Here is a 17,408-nt window from a genome sequence, read left to right as displayed (position 1 = left end):
ATCTGAAAACTAACATTAGCCTAATCCAATCCCCTAGCCCAAACAAATCTAAACCTAATTTAAACCTAACAATAACCTAATCCTAACCTTAATCTTTATTTAAATCTAAACCTAACCCAAACTAAAACCTAATCCTAGACCTAATGTTAAATTAAATCTAAACCTAACCTTAATTTAAATCTAAACCTAACCTTAACCATAATTAAAATATAACCTTAACCTAAACTAAAACCTAACCTCAACACAGACCCTAACCTGAACATTATTGTAACCCTAAAAACACTCTCAACCAGCCCTTTAAAGTTGTGAGGACTGGCCAAAAACTCCTCAGCTTCATAAAATGTCGTCACTGCGTCTGGTCTGGGATCAAATGGTCAATGCGAAGACATAACTACAAGTACACACACACACACACATACTTGTCATAATGCACAGTGATCTTCCACTAACCCATGTGTGTTTACATGGGCTGTAAGTGTAACAGTGTACCAGGCCAACAAACCCTGCTCTTTCTCTTCTATCAGCAGCTTCTTACCACACATCAACCATGGCCTGTACTGGCTGAAATGAATCAGTCAGGATGGGCAGCTGCAATTTCTCTTCGCTTAAAACTGCAGCCAATCAGAGCAGCGGCATCCGCAGAGAAAAAGGCAGCATGGGAAACTGGGTTAAAGTTCACTGAGGAAAAGAAGGCAAGTAAGGCAACGCTGCAGCCCGTTCCCACAGAGCCACTGCTGAGGGCCGCCGTGCGCCATAAACAACCCCTCTGCGTCCATGGTCAGGATCTGCGCACAAAGTCCAGTGTTGCAACAACAACGTTGCGGATTATTTGTGTGCACGTGAGGCGGGATGGTGGAGGGACGTGCTCCTGCAGACAGAGCACAGCAGAAGGCTATGTGGGGGCAGGGTTTACAGAGGTCACAGGTCACAAGCCTCCTGGGTTTCTTTTGGCCAGCAGCACGGCGCTGAATGGCGCAGGGAGATGGGTTAAATACAAAACAACTTCCCCCACTCAGTCCGTCTTAAAGTCTGGAGTTTTCAGAAGTTTTTTTTTTTTTTCCAGGGATGTTGCGCTGCTCTGGAGGGGAAATGGTCCAAATGTGGTGGTGCCAGAGTGCGGAGGGGGTGCCATGTTTGTGAGAGGATTTGAGGACTATATCCGCAAAGATGAGTGCGTCGCTTGTGCGCGCCTCTCCCCACCCCCACAAAGAGAAAAAACAACACACAAAAAAGAAAGGATGCTCTCACAATTACATGCATGACAAAACTTTTTGTGCAAAGAGGAGGGCTGCAGAGGAGGCAACATCTGCGGAGAGAGGTACGCTGCAATACTGGGACCTTTCTGCACACACACACACACACACACACACACACACACACACACACACACACACACACACACACACACACACACACACACACACACACACATATGTATATGTTACAGTAGATGAAGCCTATATGTGATTCAGTCACTTGGATGAACCTCAACACTCTCCAAAGGTAGGCTGCAGCATTTCCTGCTGATTCTATTACAGATGAGTGTGATGATTGTTGTGCGTAAAGATAAGGATTAGGATTGGAAAAGTTTTCATGAGCTAAAAATGTTTCTTTATGTGCTTTTGATGTGCCTTTGATCTGCTGCTTTGTTTAAGGAAATATGAAGCATGTGTTCAAGTCATCTTGTGCTAAATCTTAATTCATATAGAGCTTTATTTAGTTAGTTTCATTGATAGTTAAGTTATTGTCGTTAGTCAGACTTTACGCATCTTGTATTTTGGTGGTTACAGTGGTTCGATTAGTTGTGTTAACGCTGCAGAGCTGAGGTCTTTGTTGTGTGTGTGTGTGTGTTGGCACATTAACTTCATCCATGTGTTTTTCATAATGCGTAAAAGACACCCAGCTTCACCCAGCCTCCGCTCACCGGCCACAGTGTTTGTGCTCGTTACGTAACAGAATAAAAGCGGATGTGATCGTCATTGAGACGCATTTTTTAATTGACGCGCTCTTCATCACATTATATGACGCACGTTGGCGCCACTTTGTTACAGGAGCCACACACCACGCGCTCAGAGCCGCCTCCGACATCCTGGTTAAACCTCGCTCAGTCGCCACACTGTAAATAACACCCCGCGATTAAGATCATGGTGGATGAGAAGACATACTAATGATTAGTGAGTTTGGATTCAGATGATTTGAAATGAAGTGTTGATCAGAAAATGGAGTCTCGTGGTTTCCTCCCCCTCAGTTGGTGTTTGCAGTGTCTCCACACACTGAGATTTACTGCTCTCACACACACAATGAGGGTTTTTAATATAATTTATATATAATAGATAATAGTTAATAGTCAGTAATAACACATTTCAAGGGAATTGAACATTTTAGTCTCTTAAAACTGAGATGAAAACTTTCAATGATTAAAAAAGTAACAGTTAAAGTACTTGTACTCAAGTAGGCTATATTTTTAAGTACTTCTTAACGTGACTAATTCAATTTTAAGTTCTTATACAGCCTGCTTCTACTTTCAGAAGAAAAGTAGGTTTTACTCAAATATATTCATTTATTTTTACATTAAGTAATTTTACTGATTGAGATTTTACCTTTGTGGTAATAATATGTTTTAATATGATGCTTTGTTCAAGATTAATTACACAGTATATATATTAGCTCCAGCTACAACATGTTCCAATGTTAATACTTCACTAATGATAAAGTAATTTAGATTAAGTTTAAATACATTCTTCTGATAGTGCTTCTGTACTTTTACACAAGTACAAATGTTATTAGTCAGTATTTTTTTTTACATAGTTTTATTAATACCTGTTTAGAATATCTTTGCATTACCTCTTTATTTATTTCCACATCTTTGATGAAATGATTTTATTATCTCTGATCATTACAAAGGAAACAATCACCAACTTTAGCTAAGCTCATTTTACTTCCTGTTTTTTTTGTATTTGATCAACATCTGTGAATGTAGGTTTTGTTTAGGTTCATCTTACATCACATAGTGTTTTTTATGACTTTTCCTCTCATCATAAAAACACCTTCATACTGCTGCAGCTTACAAAGCATTTAGATAATCTCCAACAATTAGTAATCGGATGGATTTTAACATTGTATTCATTCGTCACTAACATTTGATCTTGTTGTTGTTTCAGATGATCCAGACCTGCAGCGGTTGGAAGTGCTCCACTACATCAGCCCCCATGCCTCTCATGGTCCTCCAGCTAAGGTGCATCTAGTGTAGTTAGTGAAGTAGCTCAGTATCTACTGCGCTAGTTGCTCCTTCTGGCTGGAGGGCCTGTCGTTCACGCTCCGTAATGTTTTTCACTACACTTTTCCCTGCAGAGTAGTCGTGATGCAACACCTCAAGTCTTTCTTTAAAGAGCCTGAATATATTTCAGCTCTCTAAAAGTGTTCCTATTAGCCGGAGTCTGCATGTCACAGCTTTTATTTCAAGGGATAATTTGAAGATATCTTCACTGACAAATATCAGACAGCTATAATACAGAGCATATATTTATGTTATTATGGGTTATTTTCATTATTTATTCATCTGTTGATGATTTTGTCCGTATCAATTGTTTAGTCTCAGAAAAATAATTAAATAGTAAAAGATGTCCATCGCAAGTTGCAAGAGTTCCGGATTACATTGTTTTCTGATTATTCTCTCTATGTATATGTGAAATATTCAATAAACAGAAATTTTCTGTTTAAAATGATTAAAAGAGATTAAACCAGCACATACACTGTAAATAGGCTGGAAACAGCAGAAAGAAAATCTATTTTACTTTATACATAATTTTCTCATTCTGTATTTTATGACTTCAAGTGCTACACACTCTCTCTTTGATTCTCCAAAATGAAAGCATATAACAATTATCAAAACAACCTGACACTAATCTATCAGAGTTTTCCAGTCTGATTTCTCTGTCTAGTTGAGACATCAAGGGCACTGATGGAATAATTCCCAGTCAACATTTGAATATGTCGTGTTGCCAAAACAGGAAGTTGAACAAACTGCTGTCAACTGGTTTGCCTACATCTCTCAGCGTGTTTGTACTCAGTTCTTCTCCCTCACACACGTCCCCTGTGACTCGCAGCTTCTCCAGCCTCTTTGAGCTGACCGCGTTGGCAGTTCAAAAGTGCTCACAGTGCAGGTAGTGTACACACTCATCTACTGCAGTTTGTGCACTTCAGGTACTGCCGGTCACCTCCTCCACGCCTCACACTGATATCACAGCACGTGAACCGACTTGGAGGTTAACAGCGAGTTTTGTTGGTTTGCCCTCAGCTTCTGTCAGCCTCTGCTGTGCAAATCCATGCAAAGCTCTCTGTTCCTCACACACACACACACACACACACACATGCACACACAGTCAGAAAGAAGAGATGCATCGCTTTTTGTCTTCTGTTCCGAGCTTTGATGAACTCTTGAAAGTCTGAAAAATCTCATTCCCAGCAGGCACCAGAGAGCAGCTGTTGTGTAGTCATTTTTGACTCAACAGGCAAATCCTAACATTACGTCTCTTTTGACACTGCTGTTGTGTCTCGCTGTTTTCGGGTGGATGACTCCGCAATTTCAATACTTGACAAGATGAAAAGAAATTGCACAGTATCCATCTGCAATCCGCCAGATGTTGTGAACAGCTACGCATTTATTAGATCGTGGTATTTGAGATATTTGGAGGAAATGAAAATAAGAGATGGGTGCTGTTCTTTTGACTCAGTGAACCTTTGTGCCAGTCTGCAGAGAGGATGGGTTTCTCAGGTCCTCTGTGCTGGCTGACATGGAGACTGGACACTAGATGGCACCATTTCAACTTTAATGGAAGTGGAAGTAAAATAACTGTCCACTCGAGAAAAAAACAACAACATATTAGTGTAAAATAGATTGCCACCAGGTAAATGTAACAGAATGAGATTTATGTAATTATTATAAATAAAATGAGTGTGAATCACTTTTTCTTTCGGTCTGTACACCTCTGTGAATGTGCCACATGCTTTCTGTTCACTTTCTCATGTGCCTGAATAATAAAAGCCCATCTCCAGCTCATTTACTGTGTGTGTGTCACTTTCATTGTAATGCATGTGCACCTCCATGGTCACATGTAACCACTGCGCCCTAATTGCATCCTACAACACACAGGGCCATCCATCTAACACGACAGCAGCTCTATCCTTACATCACCACTCCTGCAGCCTCACGGCACCAGTGTATCAGCTCACATCACTACTATTATCACACGAGAGCGCACATCCCTTCATGCGCGCAGGTTCTCGCCGTGGCGCGCGTTTTTCTTCTCCTGGTGAGCGCGCACACAAGTCTGTGGGCTCGTTCGTGTGCGCAGCTACAGCCGAGAGGGGTGATGCACGTGAAGAGGGACTCTTAAGTTGTTGTAGTCGGGGTATCGCTTCACGAAGAGGCGCATCTCTCCAGTTGGACGCACGGGCGCACGGGGGGAGAAACAAAACACCCAGCGGAAGGATGCTGAGCCGAGCGGATCCAGGAGCTGCAGCCTCACCTCGTCAGCGCAACACCGCGGCTCCGTCCTCCTGTAACTTTTAACGCGCTGAAGTTGATTCCAGCTCTCTGTCGCTCTCTGCTCGCCTCTGCCATGGATGCTTCGTCGGCCCGCGGTGCGCTCTTTCTGTGCGCCTTCCTCCAGCTGTTCTCCCTGCCCGGCGGACAGGTGCCAAACTGCCAGGAGGTGCGCACCGTGTTCCAGTCCCTGCACCCGGGCTCCAAATGGGTCCCCGAAACCCCAGTGTCAGGTAATTTATCATTACAACTTCCACCTTCTATCCATCTCCATGCTTTACGCACAGAACGCCTGGCAACCGCATCCTCATCCTGTGATTCCCTCACCTCTGCAATTCCAGCTCTGACTGTAAACTCCAGTGTTCCAGCTTCAGGGACATCACCATTGCAACAGTTCTCTAACGCTTCCGAGCTTTTTCTCTCTCTCCAAGGCTGCTGACCTCTCCACGTTTCAGTGCTGAGAGTCAACCCCCACACACTCTCCATCCCTCTGGCTGAACATTTAACTAACCTGCTCTGAAAAATCCAGTGGTTACAATTACAGTGTCTTACTAAAATTTCAGGTTGAATTATAAAAAAAACAGCTCACAGAGTCTTTCTATTGTTCCATGCATGGAGCCTCAAGTAACCCAGCTTTGATTGGGTCACCTCAGGTATTTGTTGTGTGGGGTTGAATCTTTCTTTTGGATTCACACACACACACACACACACACACACAAAAAATCATTTTTTCTTTATGAGTTGATTTATAGTCGTGTTACAGGCTGGTCTCCTGGCAGCTTCTCCTCAGCCACACTGTCACAGAGTATAGATTAACTGTGTGATATGAATTGTGGCCACCCCTGATAACAGTTTTGTCAAAGATGCAATTATCCCAGCAGGGTAATTATTGTTCCCTGGAGCTCAAATGTCACTGACTGTGTTTGAGATGAGGAGGAGACGTGTCAAAGTGAATTAAGATGAAATAATTATAATAAAGCTCTTATTGAGATACAGAGGCGCAGGCCTGTTTTGCAGGACACAGCATGTTGGTGCACTGCTGGAGCCTGTTGCATGCTTTCTTTTCCTGTCTGTGAGGGGGGACCCCTCTCATGTGGCTGAATCACAGCCTGCTGTAAATGTTAATTGGGTGTTTTAGTGTCATGTCAGCACCAGGGGAAGTGCTCCAGGTGAACTGTTTTCTCTCCATTCTCTGTGCAGACAACATGCCAGGGGTGACAACTAAACACAACATTCTTCAAAGCACACCGCGGGGGAGATGTGCGATGCACTTTGAAGCATGTTTGGGTCACGCTCCCACCGCCACATATTCATCTACCATCTGTGGGTGCAGGCAGCTCCAACCACTGAGCCCCACGTTTCTCCATGCATCCATCTTTAGTCACACACCCTCCACCCGAAGGCCATCAAGCTTTTTATCTGCCACGCAGCCGGGGGGGGAGTCATCTTAACAGGAGAGAGATATATAACCTACCCCAGTCCTGTGCTCCTTCAATGAGGAGTCAGGCCGGACACTACACACACACACACACACACACACACACACACACACACACACACACACACACACACACACACACACACACACACACACACACACACACACACACACACACACACACACACACACACACACACACACACACACACACACACACACACACACACACCATTACTTACACTGCAAATCAATTCACCAGTGTGCCAGAGGACATTCATCTTGGCGAGTTAAGGGATAGTTTGGTCAACACACTCCCATGATGCCACTGGATGCTGAGTTGCAGAATATTATTGGGTCTTATTATGGGAACTTGTTGTTCAGTCAATACGTGATGTCTGAATTACTCTGCAACACATCTTTTAATGCGAATGTTGTGTTTGGGCTCCTTTAGGCCGCCAGTAACACCTTAAATAGCATAATTTAAGATTTATCAGTTTGATTCATGATGTTAATTTAACAACCACAGCTGTAACACAAAGTGTTTTTTTTGTGTTCTGTATTTGTGATTGGTGCTGACAGAACCTGTTAACACATCACAATAGAGCAGGTCTATCAGGATTTAAAACAGCTTTGTCCTTAAGGAGTCAGGGCGTCACAACTCTTTGGGATCTAACTGACCTTAAAAATATATTTTTTTCAAAAAGAACATACCTGTGTTCATGCAGAAAAGCTAAAACATGAATTATAAATGTTCTTAATTGAAAACTATGCTTAATGGTTATTTCTGTATTTTGTCAACTTCGTTGAAATCTCTCGATTTCTGTAAAAGCAAAGTTTTTATTTTACTTGAATATATTTCCACAAGTTGTATCAATAAGATCAGAAGAATAGAGAACAAACATTCAAAGAAAATATTTCAAATGTTCAGTTACTGTTGATGTTATTACTCAATGAAACCACAAAACTAAGAAAGTAAAGTCAATATCCATTATGGATTCATGTTAGAGACCCATTTACACACAGGCTATGTATATATATTAAGAATTCCCATTTGTCCCATTGAGTCTCAAATGAAAACATGTTCGTCATCAGATATGATTCATCAATGATTATAATTGTACCTGGAACACGCAAAGGACATAGCCTCACAATGATCAAGAGCCCATATGAACATTAAAGTTATAAAGATCGTTTCCTAACCACCAGTCTTTTTAGTAGAATGTTCTCTCTTTGTGTTTCTGCCCTTTTTCTGCAGCTCAACTAGCAAACACTGTCCTGGAAAACACAAAGAGGCAGTTTCTCTTAAAAAAGGCCGTATAAATTTAGAAAACTTCTAAAGCCTCATTTTAGCTTTAGATCAACTTTCAAATAGGCTTTTTTTTTAACAGAACAAGGACTATTTCGTTCTCCCAGCTTTAACACTGGAAGTGCATCACAGAGGAGGGATCTTTAAACGGCCAGTCTGAACAGGTGGGACGATTATTGTGAGACCGACATAAAAAATGATGAATCTATCCTTTAAACCTCTGAGAGAGAAAAACACACTCCCTTCATGAGCGCGCTATTAGCACTTGGAGTAAAATAATACAGAAATGAAACAAATTAAACTGAACCCTCATGGTCCCGGAGAGATCGCAGGACCTCCCTTTATGAACCACTGCAGTAAAACAGAAATGGGATGCGTTTCAGGACTCTGAGCCAAAACAAAGCACAGTGAGTAGAGAGCAGCGGACAGATATTCCACTGATTTAACAGTAAAGTAAGGTTTGGATTTTGCACGGGGAAAATGTCCTGCAGTGAGGGGCTGCTGTGTGGCCTTGGCTGCCGCAAGAAGTCCTTCATAAAGTCAATTTGTGAAGTCTCATCACTATGGCACCAACATTCCTGTTACAATAATGTGTAAATCCAGAGAATGATGAAAATTTGTGATTCCTTTGATGGAATTTGGGGATTAAGTGATCCCCTCATGTATAAAACCCATTATATGGATCATTTTCAGATGTAAAATTTGAAGGAAACCTCCTCTCAAAAATAAGCAAAGACTAGAGCAACGTTTGACAAATATAATCTTTATGTCGCACAACTATCAAGTTTCTCTTTTCCTCTTCTCTGTGTGTCATCGGAATTCTCCCGTGGCCCAGCATGGGGGTCCCAACCTCCACTGGCATAATGCAATATTGATTAATTTTCACCGTGTGCGCAACACCGAACGTTACATCATCCACAAATAATCATATTTACTGCTTTCACTCCGCCTATAACGAATGATAATGTATTCAGTTTTTGTGGGTTCTTTTTCAGTGTCAGTCTACATATCCACATGCGAGGGGGAAAAGTAGATACTGCAAAGAAGATGTTTCATTATTTTCAAACGCTCGCACAGTCACAAGCTATTTCTAAATAAATGATATTACATTTCTTTTCCACTGCAAAAACTCTGCTGCCTTAAAAATTATGGCACATATCAAACTCTTCGGACATGATCCCATTATTCTATAGCTTTTTAAAATATCCAGTGAGGACACTGTCTTGTCCATCATGATCTTTTACAGTATTTAAACACTGTATAATTTTTTTTCCAAATGAATATCCTTAATGAGACAGAGTTACGGGCCAATGCTTGTACTGTAGGTAGGATTTCCATAACTCCATATTTCTATCTGGAGCTGACGTTCTTTCACAAAGCATGAAATATGCAGTCACTCTTATATTTGGTACATTTTTGTGTGTGTGTTATTTCTTTTTTGGCCAGGCCTCATCCATAATATATCCTTGTCATTAATTAATGCAGAATAAGTTGGAGGTTTTCCGTCTCAGTCTCGTCCTCTGTAATTATTCTGAACTTTGTGCTCCCACAGAATTTGGCATGTAAATGCGGAACAGAGGGCTTGTCGCGCATGTAACACGAGTTCTTCATCCAGGCATACGGCAAATGAAAGATTGATGAAATTAAATTTAGAGGATGGCTAGCTGTGATTTGACTGGGGAAGTATCACTTTCACTCTGTGTGTGTGTATGTGTGTGTGTGTAGCCTGTATTGATATGGAGTATTGTGTGTGGGAGGTAGCTGATTCAGGGAGATGTCCTCAGGACGGCAGGACAGACTTCTAATAATGCTGCATGTGGTGCCAGGGGGCAAACACACACACAAGCTCAAGTTTTTCTTTGCTTTCCTGCAGCATGATTCAAAAGAAGCAAGAGCAGAGAAACAACATCAGAGCGGAGATATGAGAAATCAAAACCCAACACAGCTGTAGGAGGTGTAGCACCACTCATGTCTTTGTAGTGGTTAGTGTGCTGCTGCTGCCGTGGGTGGTTGTAGTATCTGAAGGTGAAACGGAGGCTGCGGTGTCAGTTCACACCACCGAGTCGTCATGTAGCATACAACGGGCAGAGCCGAGCACGGGCAGAGCCGAGCACTTACCCCGGGACATGAGTGTGAGAGCGTCTTAATCAGAGTCAGCAGTGGTTAGAGAGCGGAGGACGGTGGAGCTCTGACAGGAGCAACTGACCTGACTCGTGAGAGGAGCATCTGATTCACTCTAAATAGAAAAGCAGACGGTGACAGCTGCCACTTCATTTTCAACAGAAAATACTCCACAGTTCAGATATGCACTGAACTGAAGATTATCTCCTGAAATTATCCAGCGAGGCTGCATGTGAGAACGCAAATGTCTGAGTCAGAGGGTCCAGAGTTTTTCCTGACTCTCTCCAAACTGCAGATAATGTCCGAGTAAGCCTACATGAGAGCACAGGAGATTCGCTGGAGGATTCAAAGTGAGCAAGTGGGCGTGTTGATGGCGTTTCTAAGGCCATGTCCACACTACGTTTTCAATTGAAGACAGCATTTTCAAACTAAAACAATCTCTGTCCACACAAGCATTTTGGCTTACTCTCAGTTGTATTCCCTGTCCATACTAACAAGCTAATAACGTGACCACTCAAGTACACTGTGCATGCACATGCTGGTGTGAACAAGAAGGCATTCCGTCCTGCTGGACACAGGAAATGTCGCAGATTGCTCTAATAACAGCTTGTCTCCCAAACATGTAAACAGTCGTATCATTGTAAACTGCTGCGGTTAGCAAAGACAACAGGGTCAGGGACATAATTAAATCTCCATGTTGCTTTCTACACTGGTAGCTGAGGCTAAGGCGTTTGTTAGGGGTTCTGGAAGGCCGGGGGTCATGTGATAGGAGCCTGATGAATCAGCTAAGACTTTGTTGTGATCTAAAAGATCCAATCAGGAAGCGGTTGTGAACGTCTACGTCATTGTTTCCAGACGTCTCGGTTTCCGCCCATCGAGAAAAAAATGCACCCCTGGAGTCTTCAAAAGAAAACAAGGCCAGCAGCCTGTTTCCAAACTTCTCAGGTTTAGCGGCTCTAAAATTTCAGCGTAGTGTGGATGCTGGCCATTTCTGTAGCAGAAAACAAAGTAGTGTGGATATAGCAAAACCGGCATCAGACACAAAACTGAAAAAAACATAACAAAAAGAAGAGGAGTCAAGTTAGAAAGACAATGAGATTTGAGATCTTTTTGTGATAAGGGGTGAAGATGGTGTTGATGTGCTGTAGATATAAACATGTGAGCTCAGCAGTGGAAGTCATACGTCATGTCCTGCCTCCAGTATGCTGCTCCACCCCCTCACCTGAATGTTCTTGATAATATCCTGTTGCTATAAATGTGTCTGACCCAGAGAATCTCCTGCTGCTTTCTTCATACGAGAAAAGCAAACGTCTGACCCTCAGTCCTGACCCCATCGCCCGGACATTTTCCGGACGTCATGTCTGAAAGCGGCTTGCGAGTGTGTTTTCCACTGTGAGCTGTATAGTTCTATATCTCTTGGAAGGATGCTAAAAGGAAGGGTTCAGGGGATGTGGAGTTCTCTGCAGTAATTAGCTGCAGGGTCAGGTCACCCAGGCTTGTTGTTCATCATGAAAACACTGAACAACAAAGACCTGTTGTGTAAATGACACCAGACACAACCGATAGGTGGATCAGTTTGACCTGGAGCAACAGCTCTTTTTGTCTAATTAAACGCCGAGTTGTGTTGTGTTTATTCAGCTTTTCCTTTTCTGAAAAATCCATCAACCCCTCTTTAATGAAGGGATCCTGTGTTTAGTGAAAAAAAGACTCTTTCACATTCATGCTTCCAGCTTTCAAATTATTGCTTCATCAAACGATTTAAAGTAGAGCAGTGCACAAAGCACTAAAAATACTTAAAACAATTGTAATCCCCAGTAGCTAATGGTATTATTATTCCTTGGGTGGGTTGTAAATTGCACTATCGTCATTTCATTTATTGTCTCTACAAAGTGACACTGGCTTATTTTGCCCCGGAGAGGAAGCCATGGATTCCCACATGCTTCCACTTGACACTGGTAGCTGATGTATAATTTATGCTCATAATGAAGAGCTTTTAACATATTCTATATCTTAATACAACTTGTTTTTTTCCCCTCCATGGTCTCCAAAATTAAACTTGCGTGGAGATATCTTTCTAATTGGTGCGGAGAAACTTGGAGATACATACTGTGCTGGTGGCTGCCCCCGGCGTGGTGTCCCCGAGCTTGTTAAAGATGTGAGGAGTGGGACTCCTCTTGTCGTACGTGTGTGTGCACAGGACTGTTTGAGCCCCCTGCTCGAGATCTCACCCCTATGGCATTTAAACTGAAACTTTCTATCTGGAAAGAAGCGGCGAAAGGATTGTCAGATAAGGAGGCGACAAAGTGAAGGGCGATCAATGTGCTCTCTTAAAAAGCCGCTCAAAGACCTTGACACACGTGGAAAACAGCGGCCGTGCTGCATGTTGAATTGTCTGGCTCACCATTTCAGTATTGACTGAAAACACGTATAATAATTTCAATGTGTCACCTTGAGCACAAGCTTGTGTGCTTGGGAAATTTACATGTAAATTGCTCTGAGCTCTCACCTTGTCTTTCTTCATTTGGTTTGAGGGAATTGGCCATCAGGACACAATCGACTAATTAACCGATAGCACACTGACAGAACGCTGCTCTCTGCAGAGCCTGATGGCTATTTAGGCTCAAGGGAGGTGAAGTGAAAGAAACTCGGAGCAAAACTGTGCACAGATGACAAGGAATACAAAAAGGTAAGGGGGAGGAGAAAGGGAACTGAGCCAAAAGCACAAAAAAAGAGAGAAAAGCATGAAGCTTATTCCCAAGGGATCTGTCAGTCAGGAAGAAGGCTTTATTTAGACGGTGTGATTTTATTATTTGTGAAGCTCAGCGGGGAATCGTTTCCACAGCTGAATCCCTCACTTATTCTCCACCGCGCTGGAACTTCTGTAATGAAATGCATTTATCATCTGCAAAACGACAAAAGTGCAGATGAAACTGTCTGTTTGTGCTGACAATAATTGCTAAATCCCTGCCTCGTCTCACCTATGGCGCTATTGACAGCTTAATAATTTTTGCCCCTGCAGTCTGAAATTAACTTGATCTTATCTGTCATGAGTCTTTTGTCGGTATTGATTTAAGATATTAAGCCTGTCAGTTTGCATACAATAGGTGCGGTTTGACAGTTTTATTGCCTGTCTCACTCATTAGACTGTGCACCTTAAACCCTGATGGGAGTCAGGAGTGAGTGTTTGACTCCCCGGTACTTAATTATCAAGGCTGTCACTCTGTAGCGTCTCCTGCTACTTTAGCTTCCCTCAATGCTGCCTGTTGTCATTGTTCCAGCCCGAGCTCTGTTTCTGAAAATCCATTGTTTGAAGATCTCAAAGAGACAAAGCCTCAAACCAGCGGAGATTTTCATTTTAAGATAAAACCCTCCACAGAAGCCTTTCTTCTGTCTTTTGACACGCTTGTGAAAAAAAGTTTTCTAATATAAATCTATACACATACATACATATGAAACTGCAAATTAATCTCTCCGCTTCTGCATCCTACGCATCCCGAGCAGCTGAAGCTGGCAGACTCCCCTGACATTTGTTTACCTCGCCATCAATCAGGCCCTTGTCACCGATGCCTCTCAGGCAGCAGATCCTGCAGACAACTCCTCGACACACACGTTACAACTGCAGCCTCCACTGAAGCTTTCAACAGACTCATGGGACAGAGAGACTGAGAGGGGGAATCACAGAGGAGGGGGGTTTTCACTGGAGCTCCTCTTTGTATTTAAACATCAGGTGTTTGTGGCCTATTTGTGTCTTTGCATCACTTTTAAGCAGGGATGTGGGAATAAAGTGGAAATTTATAGCGTGTGTATTGGAAGTTCTGTCTCCACTGGACATTTTCTTCAGAGGAAATTCTGTTGTAGAAATGTGTGTTAACTCTTTTGTAAAGGCATCATTGCTTGAAAACCCACATTAGTTTTAACTACAGTATAATCTGCTTTTCAAACTTTGTAGACCAGAGTTCATACATCCTGCAGTGTAGCTGTGACAATTTGATAGTAGAGGCATGTTCAGGTATTAAAAACAAGAATAGCTCTTTATAAAAGATGTCCTTCAGTCCGTCCCCACTCAGAATTGCAGTTCATTCATCGTCGCCGCTGCACCAGCTGAGGTTCCGTCTCTATCCTTGATCAGACTGAATTCTAAGCGCACAGACTTCATCTCCCTGCTCACCGGGATTGTTTTCAAATTAAATGAATTTCTCCAGGGCGTTTGTTTTTTGATCCGGTTTGTGCGCGGCCCCAATGAAACATCCTTGTCACCCTAAGCTTTTCTTGCTCTGGCGTACATCTGCACCTTTCAAAAGAGCTCTGGGAATCCAATTATTTCTCATCTGTGTAAACAACCCTTAGTGTCTGCGGCCAGGTGCAGAAATGTTGTTTCATTGCCTTCTATCTCACTTGTTGCTTTTTTTTTTCTTGATGCCATATAGTGAATGCAAGAACCTGGGTTTGTTTGTCTGCACGCTGCACCGCTCCCAGCTCCCATCTCTTTGGCAAAAAAAATACTCCTTTTGATCCTCGGTGTGAAAAACGCAGCCTTGAGTAGTGGGGAACTGTCTGTTGACCAAACTGATCTCTGAGGAGAGCATCACGGCCTTGGTGTTTTGCTCAAATTTATCATCAAAATGACTCTTTTTTTTTAAAGCAGCAATTTATTTTTGACTTGAAGCCTGCTAAATAACACAGCTGCTACATTATATTCACATTCTCATTACGGATAGTAGATAGTGTTTCCTGCATGCAGAGGATGCTGCTGAATCTCATTGTGTGTGTGAAAAGGAAGAATGTTTCTTTTCTGTTTTTAAAAACAGTTAAACAAAGACAGCCTTCCAGCTCCTTCATCAAGACTCCTGTCCTGTCTGTGTTATTTCCTGCCAGGTTCGGATCTGCAGGTTTGCCAAACAAAAGGCCCGACCTGCTGTTCCAAGAAGATGGAGGAGCGGTATCAGGTAGCCGCACGCAGCAACATGGAGTCTGGTCTGCAGGTGGTCAGCGCTCAACTCAAACGCCTCATCATCCAGAATGCTGCCATTTTCCAAGGTAAGCAGTGAGTACAGTTTGTCCAAACCTGTCACAACAAAAACAAGAGCGCTTTTAACTGGCACACTGAAGAACCAGCATCATAATTACAATTTGAAACTGATAATTGATGCTCTCAAATCAACACTGTCTGTTTCCACTTTCTTGGCTTCGCATCCCTGTGAACGTCAGCAGCTCACTCCTCCAGGCAGTGAGTCACATGTAAAAAAAAGGCAGAAACATAATGCACGCAGACAGGGATGAGACGTTCAGCTGCTGTTCTACTAAATGCTAGAATGGCAGAGACGTGTGGTTTAAGTGACTTTAGATGTAGCGTGGTTGTTGGTGCCAGACATGTTGCTCCAGAAAAGTGACAGCCCCCTGAGATATTGGCGCGCTGCAGTCGGTGATGACTGTTATTCACCGAGTGAAAAAAACGCCAGTCAGCGGTGGTTTGCGGAAGCCGCTCACAGATGAGAGGTCAGAGGAGGCTCACTAGTTGGACAGGTTCAATCTAGCAGACGTATTTGAAATAACAGCTCAGTGATGTGGGGGGAACAAAGTGCAAATTGTCAAACCTGCGCATGCGGCGGTTCAACTGCTGTCAGCTGAGAACAAGAAGATGGCGGTACAGGAGGCAGGTGATTGCAGAGAGTGAATGACTGATCAGTGAAGTGACACTTGAAGGTGGTGGAAGGGGAAAGTAAGACCTTACGGGGAGCTATGTGTCTAATCAGCGAATTTGTGCTTGAGAGAACAAGCTGTTCTGGAGGCAAAATGAAATCACACCTTGTAGGCTACCGAGATGTTCAAACTATGTCAGCAAAATCAGTGTGGTACAATGGTAATTTCCATATGAGTAGTATTATTATTATTTCTCAAGTGTTAGAGAATCTTCAATTAAGCAGCAACAGCAGACCATTAATATGGACTAAGACTAATCCTGGCTAAATGAGTAGTTTGACACTAATACGTTCATAGCTTGCAGAGCGCACATTCCATAGAGCACCACAGAGCTGGCTAGCTATTTCCAATTTTTCAAGTTGATTAGCCAAGCTAAGCTAAGCTAACTAGCTTAACGTACGGACATGAAAGTGTTTCTAGTATCACAGAGAATACAGAGTGATAGAAGCACAAATAAAGACGAGTAGAAAAAGTCCATGACACTGAAGTTGACTTTTTCTACTCGTCTTTACTTGTGCCACCATGACTCTGTTTTTGATGTTAATAGTTTGTTGCCTACTGGACAGCAGAAGTATTGGTTGAAAAGTTTAGGCGCTGGTTTCAAGTTAACTCCCTGACGACACATGGGAACACAACTTTTCTTTCGCAGTGCCGCCATATTAGCAACAGTTGTTGTGAAATATCCCTTTCACAGTTAATGTTGAGCTTTTGTTATCACCCCACGCAGGCCTTTTCAGAACCATGCAGCCGCTCTGTTTGCTGTCTCGGGGTTTCCACTTGAAGCGAGATGTGTGGACTTGCTGGGCCAACTTTTTTTTAGAAGGCACACTCATGGGTTGTGAAACGCAGCACCATCCTGACATGCTAATTAAAACTTGAGGTTTAATGGGGACCATGGGGTTTGACTCGGTTGTTACACACTAACTATGTTAGAGACTGCCGCTGTGGTTAGCCTGCACTTTCCTAGAAGGGGTTCGATAGTAATTGCGTTAGCATAGGACTTGAGAGAACTCCCCAAACAGCCCCCAGACTGAAACCCTTTTAACATCCTGGTCTTATCTGTTTCCGTCTACTTCATTTTCATCCTCTCACTCGCTTCTCCTCTGTTCCTCTCCATCTCTATCTCTCTCAGACCCTGTCATCCTCTCTCTCCATGGCTGTCTCGCTCAGTCTACTTGACTTTTCTTTCTCCTTCTGTCTTTCTCCCTCCGTCTGTCTCTTCCTCTCGTGTTCATGCTGCTATTGGGAATTGAGTGCATGACTTGTTTGCAATCTTCTCTGCTGCTCTCTTTCTC

At 42.8% G+C, this 17,408-nt stretch overlaps 1 protein-coding gene across 1 annotated transcript in view; it reads left to right on the top strand.

Annotated features, from left to right (window-relative positions):
- The first annotated feature begins 5,219 nt into the window (after window positions 1-5,219).
- The window catches only part of gpc3 (glypican 3), a 113,532-nt gene continuing 101,343 nt past the window's right edge, over window positions 5,220-17,408 (top strand). The window contains exons 1-2 of the mRNA XM_035160598.2: window positions 5,220-5,778; window positions 15,289-15,450. Of these exons, the coding sequence (XP_035016489.1) occupies window positions 5,622-5,778; window positions 15,289-15,450 (319 nt within the window). The 5' untranslated portion in view covers window positions 5,220-5,621. The remainder of the gene's footprint in view (window positions 5,779-15,288; window positions 15,451-17,408) is intronic.

Source organism: Hippoglossus stenolepis, chromosome 7 (assembly GCF_022539355.2).
Source record: "Hippoglossus stenolepis isolate QCI-W04-F060 chromosome 7, HSTE1.2, whole genome shotgun sequence".
NCBI classification, from domain to species: Eukaryota; Metazoa; Chordata; class Actinopteri; order Pleuronectiformes; family Pleuronectidae; genus Hippoglossus; species Hippoglossus stenolepis.
Note: the sequence above shows the minus strand (reverse complement) of the source record. Positions and strands in the feature narration are given on the sequence as shown.